Source organism: Coccinella septempunctata, chromosome X, assembly GCF_907165205.1.
Source record: "Coccinella septempunctata chromosome X, icCocSept1.1, whole genome shotgun sequence".
In the NCBI taxonomy this organism is placed as follows: Eukaryota; Metazoa; Arthropoda; class Insecta; order Coleoptera; family Coccinellidae; genus Coccinella; species Coccinella septempunctata.
In genome coordinates this window covers 565,159-587,500 of record NC_058198.1, presented here as the reverse complement: position 1 = coordinate 587,500, position 22,342 = coordinate 565,159, and the positions used below count along the sequence as shown (strand labels likewise).

The window sequence follows — 22,342 nt, the reverse complement described above, 5'->3', positions numbered from 1 at the left end:
CTGTGGTGGAATTTGTAGAATTTGTAATCAGGGACTTCAATTCAACCAGATAACTAGTATGGTATTCTAATATACTAAACTTTTTTGGTTTTCGATTTCGATCGAAAATATTTTTTTCTTCGTATCATCTTGAAATTGAAAATGAAGTTTAATTAGGCTCTCCTCTATCAGAAAATGCAATCGGTTCTTCTTCAAGTGAATTATTTTTCGTTTTACGCCCTCTTGAAGGTCGGAAAAATTGGTAGGCCATAACAGCCGAAATAAATTTTTTTCGTCAAAACTGAGGTCAGATTTGGAATCAGGGACCACGACTTAACCAGAAAACATGTAAAACACATCAATATCTAAAACTTGGATTTTCGATTTCGATCGAAAAAAACGCAAGACTATACATCATGAAAAATTTTCGGCGAAAATGCTTTTTTCTTCGTATCGTTTTGAAATTCAGAATATAGATTAATTAGGCTCTTCTCTATCAGAAACTGCAATCGGTTCTTCTTCAAGTGAATTATTTTTCCATTTATGTCCTTCTGAATGTCGGGAAAATTGGTAGGCCTTAACAGCTAAAATAAATTTTTTCCATCAAAACTAAGTTCGGATTTAGAAACAGGGACCTCGAAATATTCAGACATTATGTACGGTATTCCAAGATGAAGACAGATTTTTTCATCATAATCGAAAAACTCCTAACAGCTTAAGCGCGCCATGAAAATGTTGTCATAGGCAACACATCATACGAATGCGCAATACTAACCTTGTATGTGCAGTTGCACACACTGGTTGTCAGGAGCAGAAAGATTATTGTACAAAATAATTTTTTTCCGTTGAAACTGAGTTCGGATTTGGAATTCAGAAGATAGTTTCATGAGACCTTTCTCTATCAGAAACTGCAATCGATTCTTCTTCAAGTGAATTATGTTTCTTTTTATGCCCTATTGAGTTAGTATGCCATAGCAGCCAAAATGTTTCTTTTCCGTCAAAACTAAGTTTTTTTTAATCAGGGACCTTGAAATATCTAACAATCTTGTACGGTTTTTTAATGGGAAGACAGGTTTATTTATTACGATCGAAAAAATCCAAGTAGAGGAAAAACTAGAAATTCCGTTAAAGTAGATTTCATGAAGGCGCCATCTAGGCACATACTTACGAACATAGACTTGCCGCTGTCTACTCACTATATAGGAAACTACAAACATTGTCTCTATGTTCATCAGTACATGACCAGATGGCGCTTCAATAGAATTTTGAAAATTTTCGTCTGGAAAAGCTCAATTTTCAGTGCCTCACCACCAAAAATATATCTTATATGCTCAAATATAGTTCATATTCAGAATCCAAGACTACGAAATAATCAGAAATGCATAGATGAGTTAATTGAAGTATGTATCATAATGGCATACAAATTCATACACAACTTACCTTCAAGATTCTTATTCGCAAGTACATATATTGAGACAACAATTCAAATGGAATATCTCAAAGATTTGACTATCGAGTTGAATAAATGGCTTTGTGTGTTTAATCCATCGATGTTTCCTTTCAACAAGATTAATTCAATTTTCAATGCCATTTATTGGAAGGGAATGAGGATGCAGCAAGGTCGGAAAGATATAAAAAAATAATAACAATTCATCCCCTTCTGTGAAAAGATCGTGCTTGTATTATTTTTAGGAAAAATAGAGATAACCATAACAGAGAGAGAGAGAGAAGGGTAGTTATATACCCAATTTTCGAGTTCATTTTGTTCTAGATATTTTGCTTTGCATACAATATAACACCAAGGTGTTGTTTGATGCAAAGACGAAAAATGATCACCTTGGCGCAGTCGCTGATCGATCTGCGCCGTCGGTTTTTCACCAGGTCAGCGTCGCGGCGGCAAGTCAGTGTTTAAAGGTTGTCTTTGGGTGTAGGAAGCTGTACGCAAACAGTCTCTGCACGCTCTCCGTATTTGAAACTTCGCTCTATCAGGTTGGACCCAGTAGTAATCTATCAAATTTTCTGTCTCTCTTTCTCTCTCATCAATTTCCTTACTCATGCCTGCTACCTAAATCAAACATAATAATCACCGAAAGTACCTGCTAAATATTGTTCAGGTTTTTTATTAACTCACAACTTTCATTCTTCAAAGTTTCAGATGAATGTTTTTTTGCTACTAATTTGGATGTTTGCATGTTTCATGGATTACGGAATGTTTATTAAGTTTTTTCGGGATTTTCACAGATTTCTCTCCATAAGTTGAGCTTAGCCTGATGAGAAAAAGGGTTCTCAACATTTTTTGGATCATATTATTTTAGTTCATTCGACCTTTCTGGAACTCCAAGCTTGTTCGTTCTCTTCGGAAAACTTACTTCTCAGGATTTTTTTGTTTTGGAAATACAAATTAGAATAACACAGGCGATGTTTCGGGTGTATTGTGATAGAAATGTTTGAATCAATCGGTCACGTACTACAACATCAGATTCCCTTTCATTTTTCAATTCTGCAGGCTGTATATCAGCATATTAATATTTATATATGCCATTTGCTACTGGGATTGTGGTGACTATGAGGAAAATTTAATTGTGGTCCTCTTTCGAAGAATATCCGGTATGAATTTTCAATTCGAAGTGGGTAAACGGGAATATGGTGATATGAGAAATGATTATAACGGTTTTTGTGATCCTTGGCATCGTAGCTTCGCAGCGTGTGGGTTCGGCCAGGATTTTCTTCTGTTGCGGTTGCTACCCAAACTGGGAATCCTTAACAAAGGCCCGTTTAATATTGCCCTACTGTAATTGGAAGGAAATTTCTCGAAGCTTTTCTTTATGAGGGCCAAATCAATTTTTCATTGACCATTCTTTCGGCGGAATTGATTATTTTATTAATTTTTTCTCGTTATTTTAGATGGAGTGTGCATTTGATTGAAAATCAATACAATTCACCCTGAACATATTTGTATGAGACAGTTAACAACAGTAAAATTCACAAAAATAATGCTTCATTTATAGGTACATGAATAGTTAAAATATTATTAAATACTGTAATAAGCCCTCAGACAAGAAAAGTGTTTTAACATTCTTTTCAGTAATGTAACATTTGTAAATGGACGTCATACCTTGTTTGCTTTGATGAGCTAAAATATCACAGAATTTCAAATTGACGCCCACTACTATTTTACAATAACATGGCAAGTGTTTCGCTATAACAGTAGCATCTTCAGGTGAGTGAGAGCTAACTTTCACCCTCACCCAGGCTCTATCTGGATACAAGTAATTATTGAAACGAACTGATTAGAATTGGATGTGTTCTCTTCTATGTCACTAATTATGAATCTTCGTAATATATATTGAGGGTTTAATACTCAATGGTTCTACTGAAGCTTCCCTTCATTATACGTCATCTCTATAACGTCTGGTTAATGAACAATGGCACAGGTTAACGGGAAAATAGCGGCAGGAATGGATCGTTGATGCTTTACGACATAAAATATTGATATCGACCGGCTTGTGGATCACATAATATACTCAGAAATGCCTCCCTGCTGACACAAAAGGAAACGATAGGTGGGTGAAGCAACGGCTTAAAAGGGTTTTCCATCTCAGTTTCAACGATCCGACTTCGAACCTTCACATTTTATTGGACATCGGTTCAATTTACTCATTTCCGCGCCAATCTAGGGTTTGTTTGTTCGGAGGTACTAGGCATACTCAGCTTTCGGCTTGAGATCTTCAATCATTTCCATTTCGTAACTTAACATCCGCTTAGCAAACGTTTAAAATTTGGACCAAATCTCGGAAACGAAAGTAATCTGTTGGGGTGAAACTCTATCCATTTCTTTATATCTTTTTGATATATAGTTAGGACTTATGAACTGAAGAACGAAAAGAAAAAGATCTTTTTTTTCTAAGACTCAACTTATTATATTTCAATACAAAAATCCATTTCCAATACTCAATAAGCAATTGATCTAAAATCATGCATTGAAAGGTATCGGGGCATATTTTCTAGTTCAAAGCGTCTTATATGAAATTCAGACCTTAATTAACTTCTCAGTTCATTTATTTTCAAAATATAATCCTCCTTATAAGACCTCAATTCGAAACAATGCAATGAAAGCTATTCGGAGAACGCTCCAAACTACAATATAATAGGTAAGACTTGAAATATCTCACCGCTAGAAATTCGCAGATCTCGCGTTTTTTCCTCAACCGAACACCTTTTGGTATCCTTTGGTTCTTGTTTTAGAATCTTGAATTTTGCACGTTTCCAAATTTGTATGCCCATATGGTTGCTAATAACTTATATCAAAACATTCTTTTTTTCTGGGGAGGCTTGGATGAGTTGTTCTTCGTTTACCGGGTTCTATTTTCCACCCTATTCGACAAATCGAAAAATGCACAGTAGGTCGGTTTATTATCCCTCGCAAACTAGATCAATGCATAGTAATATTGTACATTTATATTTTCTCTACTTTTGAGCAATCCATTTGCATAATAATATGTATATGCATCAAACTTGTTTACCCTATGAACAACTTGCACCGACGCGACGTTGTTGTGTAAATATTTTCACCATTGAAGGCTTATACTTTTGCGAACGGATCAAGCAAACTGACATCGCATAACACAGTTTTGCATAGGCAAATTTCATCCTATATTATCTATCCTTATCTCTGTTGTTATTTCGGAATTTCGCTGTTTTGAGGAAACCAGAAAATCAACAACTAGATGCAAAGATTTTCTCTTGTGGTATTTTCCATGTATAAAATTTGTCAACAAAAAAGTGGCCTTTCGTACGATCACCACATAGCTCGTCTAGAAAATTTGACATTTTCCCCTACCTATATGAGGAAAAGGATGAAAAACAAAACGCCCTTGGAGAAATCAATTTGACCATTAAATTGAGCACGATGAATAGTTAACTAAATTATGTGGAAAAGGCTCTCTGCTGCTTTCGTGATATCTACCGTCGGCACCAACTGGGAAATAATGAAATTAGATGATCCATAACCTGTTGAAGCCGTTAAATATTAATATTTCAGCTGGTTTCGTACGATAAGGCCACACAAAGATTAATGCTGTTTCAAGGTTGGGGTTATTCGAACACATTATTGTCTGTCTGTTGGTGGAAATGGAAAAACTGAGTTCAACATAGAGGGTGCGTCCCATGAAATGTAATAATTCGTGTAGGTCGTGCTTCTCAGCCTTCTGCTTTGTAATTCTTATTTTAATCTTTGTTTTTTTTTCCATTTCAAAATGAAGATTATGAGCGGAATTTATTGAACCAAAAATGTCGATTCCCATCGAATCTATTGCGTGAACTGATGTGGTACTTTTTTTTGGAGATCGATCTGTCATGAAAGGGAGGCTAAATTAATCTGTGAACGAGCGGAATCACCATGATTGCCATTAAGTGCATTCGATTAGGTGCTCAGGTGCGGACAATAGGGCCAAATAGAACCAAGGCTCCAGCATATGGTCCAACCGAATCAGTTCACCCATCAGGCTGAAATTAATATTCGATGATCAGTGTGGAATTGGAAAAGATCAATTCAGCCGGTTTTCGAGCGTGAACCTGGATCCTTTCATACTGAAAACGATGATCCCAAATTGGAAACCTCCCTCTACTTTTTGGAATATCCTGCAATTAAAATGGACGAAGGTTCGAAATACTGAATCAACGGCCAAGAGACATTTCAACATTAATCTGATATCTAATAGATCGCATGAGAGTGATAAATAGAAGAACTATTCGCAGTTTCATCTACTTTGTGGATACTTAGAATGCATATGCTTCAGTATTGATAGCTTCAGATCTTACCGCAATAAAAAAGTGCTCTCGGAGACATAAAACTAAGCACGCCTTACGGTATTTGTACATTCGCGTTTATACCGAGACCGGAATAAATTAACGTCATGCAGAATATTTTTTCCTTGCCTACAGTGTATAGCTGAAAAAAACACCCCCGTCATAATTCAACCGTCGGAAGTTACCGAATGTTATTACTGCACATATAAAATTATGGCCAGCCTGCGTGGGAGGAAGCCTCTGTAATCGGCCTGAAAGATGGCAAATTTTTTGTTTCGTATATCCTGGGAGAAAAAACATAAAAACATTTTTTATGCCAGGTTATATGATATCTGTATTAGTTGAAGATAAATGAAAAAAAGTAAAGGAGTATCAGTCGTTTGGAAAATAATTAATTTTAAAACTAAAAAAAGTAGTACCTACAAGATAAATGATGGATTATCGATTTTAGTGATACTTATTCATCTATAAGCTCACATGAAGTAAACAATAATGCTGACTAAATTCATATTCCAATATGAATTGAATAGCCAAACTGTTTCTTCTCCAGTTTCTCGTTATAACTTTTCAACGCCAGGGGTGAATTCTGATTCGGAATCGTGAATTCATCATGAACTTTTCGTATTACTCAATGCAAATTACAATAAATCCTCAATTATCGTTGTAGTTTCTAGTATAAATCATAACTTTTATTTACGGACGTGCCAGGAATTATTCTCCAGGGAGCAATTTTTCGTGAAACGCAATATATTTGGAACAGGTCTCTCTTTTCCTGGTTTACATATGAATAAGTCACCGTTGAGACACGGTTGCCTGTTCATTCGTATGAAAGTCTCAGAGGAAATTATATCTGGAACTTATATTGTGAATGACATATGGAATAACTACTTTGAAGCAGGATACTTAGTTTAGCTCAATTCTTCGTGATATACTATTTTCACATAGTACAGACTACAGTTTTCAACCCTCTGAATGTTTGAATCATAAATTTTTGATGACGATCTGTTTTTATACTTTATGATTTATTATCAGTAAACATTGATCATTATACCAGATGATGAAGCTTCAATTCATGGTCCATCTATCGATATACATATTATCTGCATATCAACTGACGCTGAATACATAAATACCGAAATAGATCTATCAACACCTTTAGGATTTTTGTGGGTAAACAAAACAACATTGTTTTACTCCTGCTAAATTGCGTTCTTGATATTTCTCGGACCTATCGTAAATTATCTATGGAAATTAAAATAGATTGAATGCTGATGAATCATTGCGAACTTTGGTTCTTCATATTATGTAACGAGTCAGTGCTGATATTGATTTTATTGGTAGAAAATTGAAGAAAATATTGATTTTTCTGAAATCCACATCAGATCATGTTCATCATCAGAAAGTCTGAATAAAAAACGGTTCTCTAAAGAGTGGTTCGTTTTAGTTGGGACACTCTGTATACGTGTTACAAACGATTGAATAGTGCCAATATACTCCTGACTTTGTCTTTCAATATCCAATTCAAGCCCTTAAAATATATTTTAGGGGCTTAGGAAGTGGTGAAGAAGAAAAGAGGAAATATTGATTAAGAGAACTTATTCATTCGCGTCACACAATGGCTGCAATTAACACGAGATACGTACAAACGAAATTACTGATGATTCAACCTACGTAAAATTATGTTCCAACGATTTAATTATTGAGCAGGAATTTAAGGAGAAGGGTTGTGAGACTATGAGCAAATTGGTGGTTTCAACCATTCAGCGTTTTCTCAGTCAATCGATATCAGTTGGTTATTCATTATATCAAATCCTCTATTGGGAGCTTGCATTATATCTTCGCTCCATGGTTACAATCCTCGACCTTTATTCAGTCCATTACAATTCCTGGAGCGAATACAGAAGGCGGGTAATTAATATTTTGTATAGTAGTTTCTCTTCTCGTGCCTACACAAAGGAGAATGAGATAAGACGATATTGGTTAATCATTGCATGTTATTTGTATGCTGTGTCTATACCCAACATCTCGAAATTTCATTCCCTAATGACATAAATTCTAATTAACTTCTCGACAGGCTATCGTTGTTTGAAATTTTCAAACACAAATCCACTGACTTTCATTAACTCTACAAGAACATCATGAAAAATTGTTTTCAATGATGGTTCGTTCACCATTCTTAGATCTTCTGGAAATAGTGTGCAAAGTACAGAGTGTTTTTTCCTAAAGGAAATGTTGACTGTTAGTCGATCTCAAACTTATCGATTGCCTTTATAGCAATTGCCTTCAAACCCTTTCCTAACTCTCCCAGTCATCAGACGAATAAACTAGGGCTTTATTGTGAATTGCGATGAAAGTTGAATCCCTCGTTGACAACAAAACTTTCTGGGTCTGACGAGGGTAAAGCGTCGCAGTATGGCTGGTGTAACACACTTCAATTCCCGAAAATTCTAGACACTTATCAATATTCTGTTCTCGTGACCCACTCCAACAATAACGAATATTACTGGGATATTTCTCACATTTATTCGAACGAATGATTCAATATTCAACGCCATGAGCTGGAAAGACTTATAGTCCATATAAAAATTTTCACATCTCTCAATATAAAGAAGGGTTTCAGTTTGGAGCAGTATTGCCAATTAAGTATACATTTACGAGAAACCGTTCTTAAATCGAATCACCCGCTATTATTGCAGGGGAATCTTCCTTTCGAATAAACAGGGTAAAAAATTGCTTTAGGGATTCGAAATAGATCTCCCCTCTTCCATTTCCTCAGCCATTGCATAATGACTAAACTTCAGCACCAGTATATTGCAATACCCTTTCCTCAGGGTATTTAATGCCTTTATGTTCTAATGAATGAATGTTCTCGTATTTTCTTCTTGAGGTAACTTGAGGTTCCATTTTCCCCCCTTCATAAATCGAGTTTTCGCATCTTATCAAGAAAAATAAAAAATGTGGTTTCGTTTGTGATTGTGGGATTTGTTGTTTCATCATCAAGTATCGAGCGTCGTCCTAAAACTGTATTACATCTTCTTTTGAAAATGAAAAGTTAAATTTAAAGGAAAAATTGTATGCTGCAAGCTTTCTACATGAATGACAACATAATTATCTTCAAATGGAAACGTCAAAACTCGGAATATCTTATCTTTTCCTAAGGTTGGAAAAGTTCAACTCCACTAAAACATGTAATTTCCATGATTGAGAGAGATATCGCCTGTGAATGTTGAGGTGAGAGCGTTTCTCGATATGAGGCTGGTCCGAGAGAAACGGGGAATGAATTGAGACCGCAGAAAGATGCTGGAAGCCGCATTAGTGGGAAAAGCTGTATTTCCTAGCGAGGATTCCATTTTTCGATATGAAAAGCCATTGTTCCCTTTTCCTCGACTCCAATTACTAAGTCATCAGTTCGTATGGAGCTCCAGCGGCGGCTCAACTGAAAGGGAAGCTTAAAAATTCCCAACGAATAAAAGACTTTTTATGGAGTTTAGAGCGTAGGTCGAGCAAGACATTATTTCAAAGGAATCCATAATCTGGCGACGTTTCAAATGTTTTTGTCATTGTCGATGCAACGAATATAAAGCAATTAAAGTATCGCATTTCCCAATGGATCACCCTGTATAATACGAAAATATATTGAAATGTCTAGTGGAAATTTAGGAAAAACTACCTTGGAAAATGTTGAATGATTTCGGAAAAACATGCATCGCATTCGAACTGACGAAACACCACTGGCCCTGTTCAATGGACTTATGTCGAGATGTGGACTCGTCCCGTTTTTCACACGTCCCTTTTTGTTCCCGGTTTTTCGGGAAACCGGGAAAGCGTGGCTTCCTTCGAATTAGAGGACGCCTTCTGTTCTGCCTGATTGGAGAGTTTCATGGGTTTCTCGTGAAGTCGGCGTTTGCCTCTCGGAGCACTTGACGTATGTAGGTGAAAAGGTGAAAACTGTTAAGTAATGTTTGAACACTGAGGAACTGTTTATGTAGTTCAAACTTGTCTAGGTTCATTACAAAGACTGAACAAGGGCCTAAACTGTGCAACGTGCAACTTCACTCTATTAATTTCTATGGTGAATCTGAAAAATAATAATAATTATATAATTATAATTATTTTTAAGTGAATACTGTGAATTGTTTCTTGCTATTTTCCAATGAGAATTCATCACACCGCTTTTTGAAAGATGCTACAAATAGGTATTATTTAAAAACATGAGGGCGTTATAAAGCGCCACCTCTCACAATTGATTTTCACACTGGATTGATGCAACATCGGGTTTTTTCCACCCCACTTTCAATTCCCAAAACAATATCTGTTAGGATAAACCATTCTGAAGCTTTTAGGCTAAAAGAGCCAAGAATGTCAGGATAGCGTCAAATTAAATTCAGGCCCAGGGTAGATTTTGCAGCTTTACAAAAAGCACAGCTTATCCTAGCGAATAGAGTACTTATTACAAAGCGCTTCCCTTGTTTGTTAAGAGCCATTTTGTTCAGAAATACGTCCCTGGTTGAAGAATAAAGAAGATATAATCGTGATGCAGTATACTGAGTGTGAACATTCAGATACATTTCTTCCTCTGTATGCAGTTGGCCAGGAAAAAAAAATCTGGGCTCATCAGGATTTAGTCTGGCTATCTTTTGTTATCATCGTGCCGTCTGACATTTAATCGAAAAATATTCCATAGGATGCTTCCAATCGATCAGTGCGATAACAAGAGCCGTATGTTATTTCCATTCGTTCTCCATGTATTTTTCATTAACTGGAAAATTCAATATCGATGTCAATGGAAATTCGTTTGTTCATTCGATGATGCGGTCTGGTGAATAATACAACCCGAGTGCATCCAATATAATGCAATTTTGTAGCATTATGACATGCAAATTAATGGGAAATGAAAAAAGATATCTCGTTTCGAGACAGAGGATACGGGCGTATGAGTTGACCTTACATCTTTTCGAATATTTAATGGATTATGAACTGAATTTTCTGCAATATTTTTTCCATGACATTAAAATGAGCAGAGAAATGGTTACTGGTGAGAGAGAACCCTGTTATTTTTTTTCAACGTGTCTGAAATAAAAACAAGAAGAATTTTCGATATTCATTTCCTCACCCTCCTTGGATTTCGATCAAATATCAATATTGTTTCATTTGCAGCAAGGAACCTGCTTCGTTCTATAGGATGAAAATCCGTAAAAGGAACAAATTTACCGACAAACAAAATTCGACTGATTCGTGGCTAATGAAGCATAACTCCGGTCAAAAGGAATACCAGGAGAGATTTCTCTAATACCTCTGCTTTGGCACCTTCGGAAACACTTCCAATTCGGCTTCATTGTATCCGAAGCTAAACAGCTAGTTCCGAATCTACCGTCACTCTGAACAACGACTGGTTTTTCCGTTTCTCTTCTCTTCCACTTCAATATTGAGGGAATTCTCCTCCAAAAACTCATTAATTGAAAAAAGAACTGAATTCCGTTTATCTTGAATATTAGGAGCACAATAAATGAGTTCCTGTGTTTTCTCATCTGATTTTTCGCAAAGGGCCCATTATTTTAAACAAGAATCCTGTGGAATGTGCTCAAATATAAATTAAATTTTCTCGAAAAGATGAAAGATAATGAAAATAAAACCTTTCATATTAAACCATAGCTATTTTACTATTGGTTCCTATTGTTCCAGACAACCAATGTGATGTAGAGAAGAAAAAAGCAATAAAATTCTACATTAATGACAATCAGATTTCGTTTTAGTTTGAACTAACCGAGTTATATATTTGATAGTGTAGGAATATGAAAAATAACGATGAAACTATATTGGAAATACTCCAGGGTCACAAAACAAGCAAGTGGCCCTCGCCGAAAAGTGTAAAAATTTTCATTGGCAGCACGAAAGATGGTAAGTTTCATTAAGTTATATTCAATATAAATTATTCTAATTTATATAGAATTATTTCGCGGTTACATCAACTAACGATATTTTTCAGACTTTGTCGAAGAACGTAGAGTACTCTTGGAATACGTTGGACCTGAATTGCAAAACTACTTGGAACAATATGAGATAGAGGTGAGTTTAAAAATCTCAACTTTTTGATACATCTCGATTTGAGATAGGTGAAATTTTTTTCACATATTTCTAGACCTACCTACCCTTTAGAGCTCGAACCCAACACCATTACCTAAACATCAAATTTTTGCTCGCATACTAAGATGCTGTTGGTGTTTATATTTCGAAATATCAAGTAGCACATTTATTTTAGAATAAGATTTTCTATTTCTTCAGCTTCAATAAGCGACTAAATAGAAAAAGTGGGGTGACTTAAGTGGAACAGCCAAATGAGTGTTCCAGTATCATAATAATCTCATGAATATTCAAAATACATTACCTGGAATAAGCGGTGTATTCTGGAACGAAAGCGGCCGAACCGGAGCATTCGCCATTTTGCAACAACCTATTCGTCATTTCTGCAAATAAGAATTTTTCTTTACCTTATTAATTTCGAAACAATTTGCAGATTAGAGAAGAGTAATGTTTGGAAAAACTGACATCTCGTTGATTTTTCATTTATTAACCACTCGTTTTATACATGAAAATATTTCCTGGTCTTTCATTAGGTATTATTATATCATCAACGCTCCTACTGAAGAATGGCTCCTAATTTACCCTTTATGGTGATCACAATTATCTCTTGGTCCTGGAAGTTCACGTGCTCTAATTTTCACCAGTTTAACCTCCAGCATAAACAATCCTTCATCGAAACTTGACTGAATCAATAATTATTGGAGTTCTAAGTGAAATCTACCCACGGTCGGGCACTCAGGATTTGTGATAATCCCCAAATGCTGTTCGATTTCATTATTATCGATTCGATGGCCGCTGATAGAGCTGATGTTTTGGGAAGGATTCAGCAGTAATCAAAGTGTATTGTTTGAGAATGAAATAAATAAATTTATGGAGATTCGACGAACCCAATAACCTGGACCACGAATGTGTATATTCAGGGTGAAGCTTTTATGAATTTTTACAGACCTAGAAGTCGGCAATATTTCTGGGCACCGGTGAATTGAAAATAAATGTTCCATCTACGTGAAAACATTTTTGTTGCCTAGAATATCCCCAGCTCTCATCACATAAATGCCCAAGTAACCCAATGAATAAATACTCGAGGCCATTTTGTCGTTGACGAAAGCATAACATCAACTTTCCCATTTCCAGCGTTGAAAAGGGCGCACAGGAATCCGCCTGAAAAATTCAGCGGGAATTTTTCCATTATCCCCCTCTGTTCGAATTTTCAACATCCGATCCTACCGTCTCACGATTCCAAGGAAATGACTTACGATAACAATCTTCTTTTTTACCAATAAATTCGTTAAGGATGAATCCGCCCTCGATAATCTTATTCCGAATATAAAACAGCTCATCTCGGAATTGGAATGAAATCATCGGAGTAGAGCACTCTGAATAGGTAGGAAATTCAGGTAGACAGACTCTTTCGATATAGAAAATTTATTTTTAGGATCCTCCCCTTAATGCAATACAATCAATAGGCGTGGGTCAAAAAAGCTTAGTGAATGATTGATGATATATTGCTTCTCCGAAGAAGCCAGTACAGTGCCTGGCGTATCTGTCACGAAACCTGAGGCATCCTTTGAGAATTGAAAGCTATACCTATGTGAAAACGTTGTTATTTAACTATGCTATCCGGGAAATACATTTCCTGGGAAGTCAATTCCATATAACGGGACACAGAGTCTTCGAACATGACATTTCCTCGAGTTTACTTGATTAATCAACAAGCAAATTTTACTTTTCGTTTCGCTGTCTCTCCATAGTTCAAAAAGAATTGATTATTCATCGAATATACATAGTTCATATCCATATGGACTCTAAGGTTTAATCCTTCCAAATCAAAGTTCTGATTTCCCATTCCATACTGGAGATTACACCAAATATTCAAATAGACACAAATACATGGTGATTACAGGGGACGATATAATTTCAAGGGCTTATTTGCATAGAGGGGTTGATTTCAGATTACCCGTTGAACTGAATGGTGAATTGAATGGCTCGCTCCTTCCTCATTAATGGAGAAGATTTTTTTTTCAATTTCTTCGAGAGAAAACTTTAGGTCGAATCTCATTATTTTATTTTGATAGAAGAAATGAAGATCAATCAGACCAAAGTTCAAGTCTCGATGGGAGAGAAGATGAAAGTATGTATTCAAAAGAAAGGAAAGAGCTCTTTCAATCTTAACGTCTTTCATTCGTGTACCAATTGGCCTAATTATTCGCGATTATCTGTAATTTGGACATAAGGAAATCCCCCTAATTTATACTCATAGAATTCTATATCTAGGTGTTATCATTCAGCATATCGAATAAAATTTCATAATTTGGCTCAGCAGTAGGGAATGAAATGAGGTTGTGGGAAATAATGTTTCCAAAGCGGGACTCTGAAAGTAATTCAATTAAGTATCTGTTTGTAAACACAAGTTGTTGAAAATTGTTTTGTTTCGCCATTTCACAAACACATCGAAGACAAATTGTATGAGACTGAGGATGTCTTTTAAACTGACATAATGTGCGGTTTAAAACATAAAAATATCTTCTCTGCAAAATATCACTCACTTGGGGTTGCAAAATGCCGAATGCGCCGGTTCTAAATGGCGAATGCGCCGGTTCTAAATAACCAAATGGATAGTATGTTCAGCTATTTCAAAATGGACTTGAGATTTGAAGTTTTTTAAAGGGTATTCTCGGAGGAATAGTCATTTGAATATGATTGCTTATTTCAATAGATGTCCTCGAGAGAATCTAAATGATCATTATGAAGAGTAGCGTTCTGCATGTTCTACAACCCTGAACGAGACGTTTTTCCACTACATAAACCCTATTTCTCTCCTTTCAAGGTAGAACTAGTTGATATGCACTACAGGGCAGATGAAAAAGAGCAGTACGATCCCTTCTTATTCGAGGATCACTTGAACGAAATCAGATCTTGCCATAAAACATCTAGAGGATATTTTTTTATGGTGAGAAAATTAATTCACCACTATTCAACTGATTGAAGCTTTATTATACACAGCTTCTCTATACATTGAGAGATTTGGTTGTTCATTCATTTTTGAATTTGAACATCCACATATATTTCTCATACGATTTTATACTTTTTTTAACGCTTCGGAATAAATGCGATATTTTCCTCCAGACTTTGATAGGTGATCGCTACGGACCTTTTCTACCCCCTTTAACGATAGATAACGACACATTCTCGTCCATATTGCGTAAAGCTGAGGAATTGGATGTGGAAATTGAGCCATTCAAGAAATGGTATCAACCAGATAATGGCGTATACTCTCTGAAGGACTTCAGGTGAATTTTTTCGCCATTTTTCGTCCAGAAACGAATTTTGTATTTTTCCAGAGAATGCGAAGACTGGAAAGCCATATCTATCAATATTTTCAATTCATTTTTCCACTGTATATCGAATTTGGAAGATGGCAGGAAAAAGAAATATTCCGAATACTTGAAATCTAACTTGGAAAGGCAATTTAACTACGCTATAGGTAAAGATTGAATCATTTAGGGCACCAATTAGGTCATACAAGTTAGCCTTTCACTGAGCAGGCAAGCATAAATAAATTTTTTTTTAGGAATTGCGCCTGGTACGGCTCACAATGTTCTCAACATTATAAGATATTGGGATAACAAAAACGATAACATCGTGAGTAAAATTTTATATCACCATTATTTTTGGTTTTTTTGCCAAACATTTTTCTTCAAAGAGTGTGTTCACATTACGTTATACGAATTTCGAAATTTGATCAGTAGGAAACTGATGAGAGAGATATATGCCTTTTAATTGGCCACATAAACAGGATGACCTACTGGGCATAGTACGGCTATTTTTTTTCTGTACAAAGGTTTAAGCATTCTGAATGCGCACAAGTGCTTCACAAAAATCATCTCTGATGTTGCACTAGCCGTGATATACTTTTTAACCAATGATAGCATTTCTCATTCAAGGAATCAGTTTACGAAAAAATTCCATCAGAATATTATGTAAAGAAATTAGACGAGTTTTGTAATAGGACAACTTCCCTCATTCCAGAAGAAAATAACTTTAGTTTCACGTAAGTTCTGATTGAGTAGAGATTTGGCGTATGATGATGACGTCCTCTTTTATAATGCAGAGTGCCTTGGAAGCTTGGTGGACTGAGCCAAGATGCTGAAGAACACAAACCCTACCTATCAAAATTCAAGAGCCAGATATTGAATCATTTAAAACAAGTTATTAGTCATAATTTGGAGGAACATCCAGAACTGAAATCCAGAAAAAAAATTGTACAGGTGAGTATAACGACTATTGAAATTATTCTGCTGTGGCAAATTAATCCATTAATAGCGAATGGGTTATTTGTTTGATTCTCTCAATAATATGCTTCGCAATGCGACTTAAAAATATGTCGGAATCATTTTTGCAGGAAAACTTCGAGGAAAATATAACGCACCTCACATTATGCTACGGTGATATAAAAAAAAATTTCATGGACACCGATGAGCTGAACAGAATAAGGCATTTGATCGTCTCCTCCAATTCACGCCTTTCTCCAATCCTGATATTCGGAAATCAGGGTGCCGGCAAAACATCCCTCCTTCAAACTATTTTCCAAGAAATAGATAATTGGTTATCGTGCAGAATTTTCAAGATAGTTAGATTTGCGTCAACGACGCCGCAAAGTTCCTATAATTTGGAGCTGCTACGTCTTTTGTGTCAACAAATCTGCATAGCCCTCAAATTGCCTGAAGGTTTTTTACCTAAGGACGCATCTTTTGATCCCCTCTATGTCAATAAATGGTTTCAAAGTTTGCTCCATAACTTCGACGAATCTGATCAAGCTCTCGCAATTTTCATCGATGATATTCACATGCTGAATCTTCTCGACTTTAACATCGTCTCAGGACTCAGCTGGTTACCCATGATATTACCGAAGAAGGTTTACATTTTCTGTACGACCGGATTGAAAATTGATGATCTCAAACTGAATCCCCAGCAGAAAGAAAAAATTAGAAACGCTGAATCATACTTTGAACTTCCCACAGCTCCTCCTCTTACTGGTAAATGAAGATTTCAACATCAGGATCAAATGATGAACCATTGTTTTTGCAGATTTAGTACTGCAAAAATTATGTGATCTAGAAAAAGCCTTCCCGCAAGCAGCAATAAAGAGACTATTTTTACTTCTATCTTGTACTCAATATGGATTGACTGAACTAGAATTATTGGAAATTCTTATGCCTACAAGCAATAATGATGTAATTAATCCTGAATGTGCTGAATTCAATTTTTCAACATTATCTTCAGCATTGCAAAAACTTGGTGAGCTCCAATTTCACATACAGAAATATTTTTTGGGCATACTCCTTTTCTTTTGTTACTCAAGAAATTATATTTGAGATTGTTAATGATGGAAATAGCCCAACAAATCCTACTATCAAATTTTTCATCATCAATTATTTCACGTCCAATACTTGTTGTTGTTTCAATTATATAAGTGGGTAAGTAACACCGACATCAACATACATTTGAGAATTAAAAGGGAAACATTCTTTCTAAGCTTCATGCACATGAAAGATATAAGTACCCCTATTCATATATACTTACAATATTCGTAGGTTATCTCATCAGGCAGAAAATAATAAGAGGAAAATTACTGATAGATTGGCGACATAATGTGATAAAGGAAATTGTAATGAAGCATTACCAGCTTTCTCAGGATAATCTGAAAAGCACACACGCCGAACTGGCAGATTTTTATTTCGACGAGTTTTGCGACAAAGACGACGAATCTGAAGAAGGTGACGCACCAGGTGTATATCTGATTTTTCTATTTGCCTAACTGGCCTACAAATTGTTGCCCAATTTCAGCACCGCTATTATCCGAAATGCGAGAGACTCCATTCAAATCGACTTTATACAGTGACGTTATATACAGTCGGAGACATATAGAAGAGTTCTGGGTACATTTACTGAAGGCTGGTGATGTGGTTAAACTGAAGACACTCTGTATGTGTAACTACGATTTCCTTCTAGCTGCTGTGAGTAAGAAACAGAAGAAATACTCTCTACACACGCGTCCATAAGAGAGAAAGCGTTTTTTTTAAATTTATACCTATAAGGTAGACTCTGTTTGCACTTGTCATCTAAAAATCGATGAAAACAGCAGAAAAATTTCTAAAAAATGTTATTGAAACGAGTTCTTTTCCATTTTAATCCCTTTCCCTTGATAGAGCTTGATAGGCTTGATAGAGCATTAAGAACCAAGTTTCAAATATCGATTGACATATCCTTTTCCTTCTAAACACTAGATGCCCTTAGTAAATTCTAAATTTCATTCCACCTTCGATACATTTACGTCCATTTTCATACGATTATAGCTGCAAACGTTCTCCGTCAGTTATGTGAAATGCATCCTCAAACATGTGAGATGCTATTTACTGGATAGGGAAATAGAGCTTGTTTATTATTCCATCAAGATGTCGACGGATATTCTAACAAGAGACACATACCAGTTAGGTACTCAGGTAAAATCGAAGACACCTCAGTTACATCCTTTACAAAATGGTTTTTTCAGTTAATAGCTTGGTTGAGACCCGTCAATGAAAAAGACGGGACAATAATAAGTACCTTGGTAACCTCAGCAATGGCATGGTGTGATGGATTCACTCTTCCATTGGTCGTGCCGATGACTGATTGGTTACAACCTCCATTACCAGAACAATCAAAAGTAATGCATATAAAAAACGTGCACTTATTAGAATGTACGCCTTCAGGTCAACACATTGTATGCGTGACGGATGGCGATCCCCAACTATGGCATATAATGACCTGTCAATTAATACATACCTTCAAAGGTGACAAATCGTTAGGGCAGTCCATAATTCATATCAATTCGTTGCGATTTCAGGTCACAAGGGGGCTATTAATTGCATGGCAGTATCCAAACAGTCGCAATACTTGTTAACAGGATCTGAAGATTTGACCATTATAGTTTGGGATTTGAAATCATTGACGCTCAAACTGAAAATCGTAGAACACATAGCACCAGTGCTGTGTATTACAAGTGCTCTATCTAACTCCATCATCGTGAGTGGTGGAGAGGATAGCAGTATAATAATAAGTTCAATGAGTAACGGAAAAGTTATAATGAAGATAGATCATCACAGAGGTCCTGTTAAATCGGTGAAGACCACCTCCACAGGTGACGTATTACTATCGGCAAGTGAAGACTTCAAAGTATGCCTCTGGTCATTGGAAACGTTCTCTTTACTCAACACGATCACCTTCAGTTATCCGATTAAAACAATTGATGTATCAGCAGATTCTGTATTTCTGTTGGCTCTTTGTAAGGATAATAACTTGTACTTGAGAACCTCGGCTACTGGGACAAAATTACATACGCTGTCCGAGCACAAGTCAAAGGTTAGAGAATTAAAAGAAAATTTGATTTATTATGCAAGATTGTTTTAGGTAACATCAATATGTCTGACACAAGACAATAGCAGAGCTATAGTAGGTTGCGCTGACAGTAAGGTTTACATTTACAATGTGCACAGTGGAAAAGTTGAAAAAACAATATCCGACTCGAATGGCGAAGTTACAGCGGTTCGGCTGACAGAAAAAGACGACTTCCTTTTGAAAGGAGGTGAAATTTTTTCTGCGCTGAGATCTGCAGAATTAACATTATTAAATTTCAGGTGGTAATAGAGTGGTTGTCTATCCATTCAGAGGAATTGATAACGAAACCACAAAACATTTCTTCAAACCCAAGAAGAAGAGCCAAAACCTTCAGATCCATACAGGTTTTTTAACTTGCATTGATATTTCTCGAGATGGTATCCTAGCTGCCAGCGGTGGTACCGACAATTTGGTCAATATATGGCAACTAAACAATCAAGAGTTGATGTTCTCTTTAGTCGGGCATAAAGGAACAGTAACGGCAATCAATTTTTCCGCAAATGGCACATTTGTCTGCTCAGGGTCTGAAGACAAAACTATCAAGGTTTGGTCTTTATCAGCTGGCAACTTATTGAGCACATTTTGTGTAGGTATTCCACATCAGCCTTATGAGTAAACGTTAGAAATGAATTTGGAAAAAAACTGATGAAGCGTCGATTATATTTCAGGGCCATCAGTTTACGATTTCCTGCATTTATGTTTTCATGGATTCAACCAGGGTTATCTCTAGCGATAAAAATGACAATATTTTCGTATGGAACGCTGATAATGGTAGTATTTTAAATTCATACCAAGGACCCAACAAGTGTATCAAAGTTACAAATACCATGAAGTACAACGTGAGTGCAGTACAGAGTGTTTTCTATTCTCCATATCTCTTCTTGGTGCGATTAATTTTCAGGTTGCCTCAAATGGAGACACAACACTCAAAATTTGGGCAACTAGCGGTGATGAAAAATACGTGGTCAGTCATTCCAAAGAAATAACATGTTTCGTGTTAACCATGGATTCTCAGTTCATTATAACAGGATCAAAGGATATGTCACTAAAAGTTTGGCAAGTTTCTGGAGGGAAACTATCACAAGTACATCGCAACATAATATTTCGAAAATTGTAATATTAATCTAACTATTTTCAAGGTTCTTATGGGCCACACAGCGGCTGTTACTTGCGTAGCAGTTTCGGTGGCAGACAAAACGCAAATAATTTCTGGCTCATTCGATAACAATCTCATAGTATGGGACATAAATACTGGAGCAGATCTTCACACCTTATCAGCTCATTTGAGTTACATCACATGTGTTAAGCTATCTGGTGATGGCACTTTGGCGATTTCAGGTTCGGACGACAGGAGTATCATTATATGGGATGCAAAGAAAGGATTGCAACTTACATCTTTACAGCTACATTTCCCAGTTGTTTGTTTGGAGCCTACCATGGATTTTTCTAGGATTGCAGTTCTTCTCAAAGACACGAAATACATGCCAATAATGTGTTTACATAACACACCAGCAAAATTCGTTAAGCTTCCTACCTATGCATCGAATGAGAAGAATGTTATAGACAGTACGTAAAAAATAAACATCTCGTTTAAAGATAAAGCCATCACACTAATTTTTTTTCAGATACGAAACCTTCAGCTAAACGTCAAATGAAACGATTACTGAAAAAGGAAGTTTCACTTGATACCTATACTTGGCAGAAAAAATATGCCCATCTAACTTCGAATTTGGTAATTCCTGCTGTTGATGAAAAATTCAAAAGACGCTTTTCGATTTCTGCCAGCATGGAGGAGATATCTAAACTGCCACAAAATCAAGATTCTACTAAGGTCAATACTATGACGAATAGAAAAGAAATTTTTAAATTTTGTTCAATTACAGGGTGTCCTCACTAAACAAGCTTCGTTGGCTCAATCGCAGCACTTCGATCAACTTGAAGCACTATGGAACGAGACATCTCCGCCTAGACGACGTCTACAGCAGGTAATATTCAAAGGCTCGAAGAAAAAATTACGCCGGATCCAGAAAAAAATTGTTGTTCGTTGTTTTTACGACGGTTGTATGTACCTAATGATGTTTTCAAAGGGCTGACGTCTGGATCCGGCGGTAGATTTGCTCAGTGAATATTTAATAATGATCAATTACCATTTAGAGCCTATCGAAGCAGTCATCACTGGCAGAATCATATAATTCTTCAGAAGAAGACCATCTCGATAACCGTGAGTAAACAAAAAAAATCTATACACATAATGAAACTGTTTTTTTTTTAGTGTAAGCAATCGTATTTCCAATGTAGCGTACCAGTGTCAGAAGAAAAACCTTGGACCATCATAGTTTTAGGTATTATTGATTCTGATTCCCGACTGTTCCTCAATTGTGCAATGCCACAACAGTAATTCTTATCTTGAAGAATATACCTACCTGAATGTAGATCCTAAATTCTATTTTCTTTACTCGCTATAGATATTCAGAAGGGCAGTTTTGTTCGTAGATTGATGTATGTACCTTAACATTGTAACATCGTTCCTATTAGGTACGGCGTGTTCATTATCCTGAGATATTATTTTTAGAAGTCCTGTTCTTTATGAATCTCCAATGAATTGATGTCAAAGAATTGTTAGTATGTACTTCTTTGATGGAACAACGAAGGCTGTCGCTTTTCTTCCTAAATCACTACTGATAGAAACATTTCCTGATAGAATTCGAATTAACAATATGAAAGTTCGCTTGTATCCACATGCATCTTGAACAATAGTGATAAAATCTTATGAATTATTATAAATTTCGTTGCTAGTCGTAGAGTGAATACCAAATATTGTGAAACCTCTGAATTCACATCACAATGTTCTGTTATGTGTCGGCAAGTTTTCGTAATAATTCATGTTTAGTTGTATTAGTTATCAATCTTTTAGAAAAGTAAATAAAGAAGTGCTGAAATAATTATAGAAAATCGCTGTCGATTCGCAAATTTCTGGGATAGTATTGCGATGCTCTGTCATGGATTCGAATTCCTTAATTCCACCTTCCTATTCCAC

At 36.0% G+C, this 22,342-nt stretch overlaps 1 protein-coding gene across 1 annotated transcript; it reads left to right on the top strand.

Moving 5' to 3' along the window:
- Positions 1–1,879: 1,879 nt before the first annotated feature.
- On the top strand, positions 1,880–22,247 carry LOC123321758 (NACHT and WD repeat domain-containing protein 2). Its single transcript, XM_044909500.1, has 25 exons — positions 1,880–1,968; positions 11,470–11,685; positions 11,774–11,853; positions 14,696–14,818; positions 14,995–15,158; positions 15,210–15,352; positions 15,440–15,510; positions 15,813–15,919; positions 15,980–16,136; positions 16,271–16,904; positions 16,957–17,166; positions 17,463–17,657; positions 17,716–17,885; positions 18,225–18,371; positions 18,422–18,701; positions 18,755–19,269; positions 19,318–19,492; positions 19,545–19,891; positions 19,974–20,144; positions 20,207–20,389; positions 20,445–20,871; positions 20,931–21,136; positions 21,189–21,290; positions 21,460–21,526; positions 21,578–22,247. The coding sequence occupies exons 2-25, from the start codon at positions 11,580–11,582 to the stop codon at positions 21,580–21,582; spliced, it is 4,785 nt and encodes a 1,594-aa protein (XP_044765435.1). The 5' UTR covers positions 1,880–1,968; positions 11,470–11,579; the 3' UTR covers positions 21,583–22,247.
- Positions 22,248–22,342: the final 95 nt, after the last annotated feature.

Coding starts and splice junctions, on each gene's coding strand:
- LOC123321758 (XM_044909500.1), top strand. CDS start 11,580: ATGAAAAATAACGATGAAACTATATTGGAAATACTCCAGGGTCACAAA. Junction 17,658..17,715: donor TGAAGAAGGTGACGCACCAG/GTGTATATCTGA, acceptor GCCCAATTTCAG/CACCGCTATTATCCGAAATG. Junction 18,702..18,754: donor ATTAATACATACCTTCAAAG/GTGACAAATCGT, acceptor TTGCGATTTCAG/GTCACAAGGGGGCTATTAAT.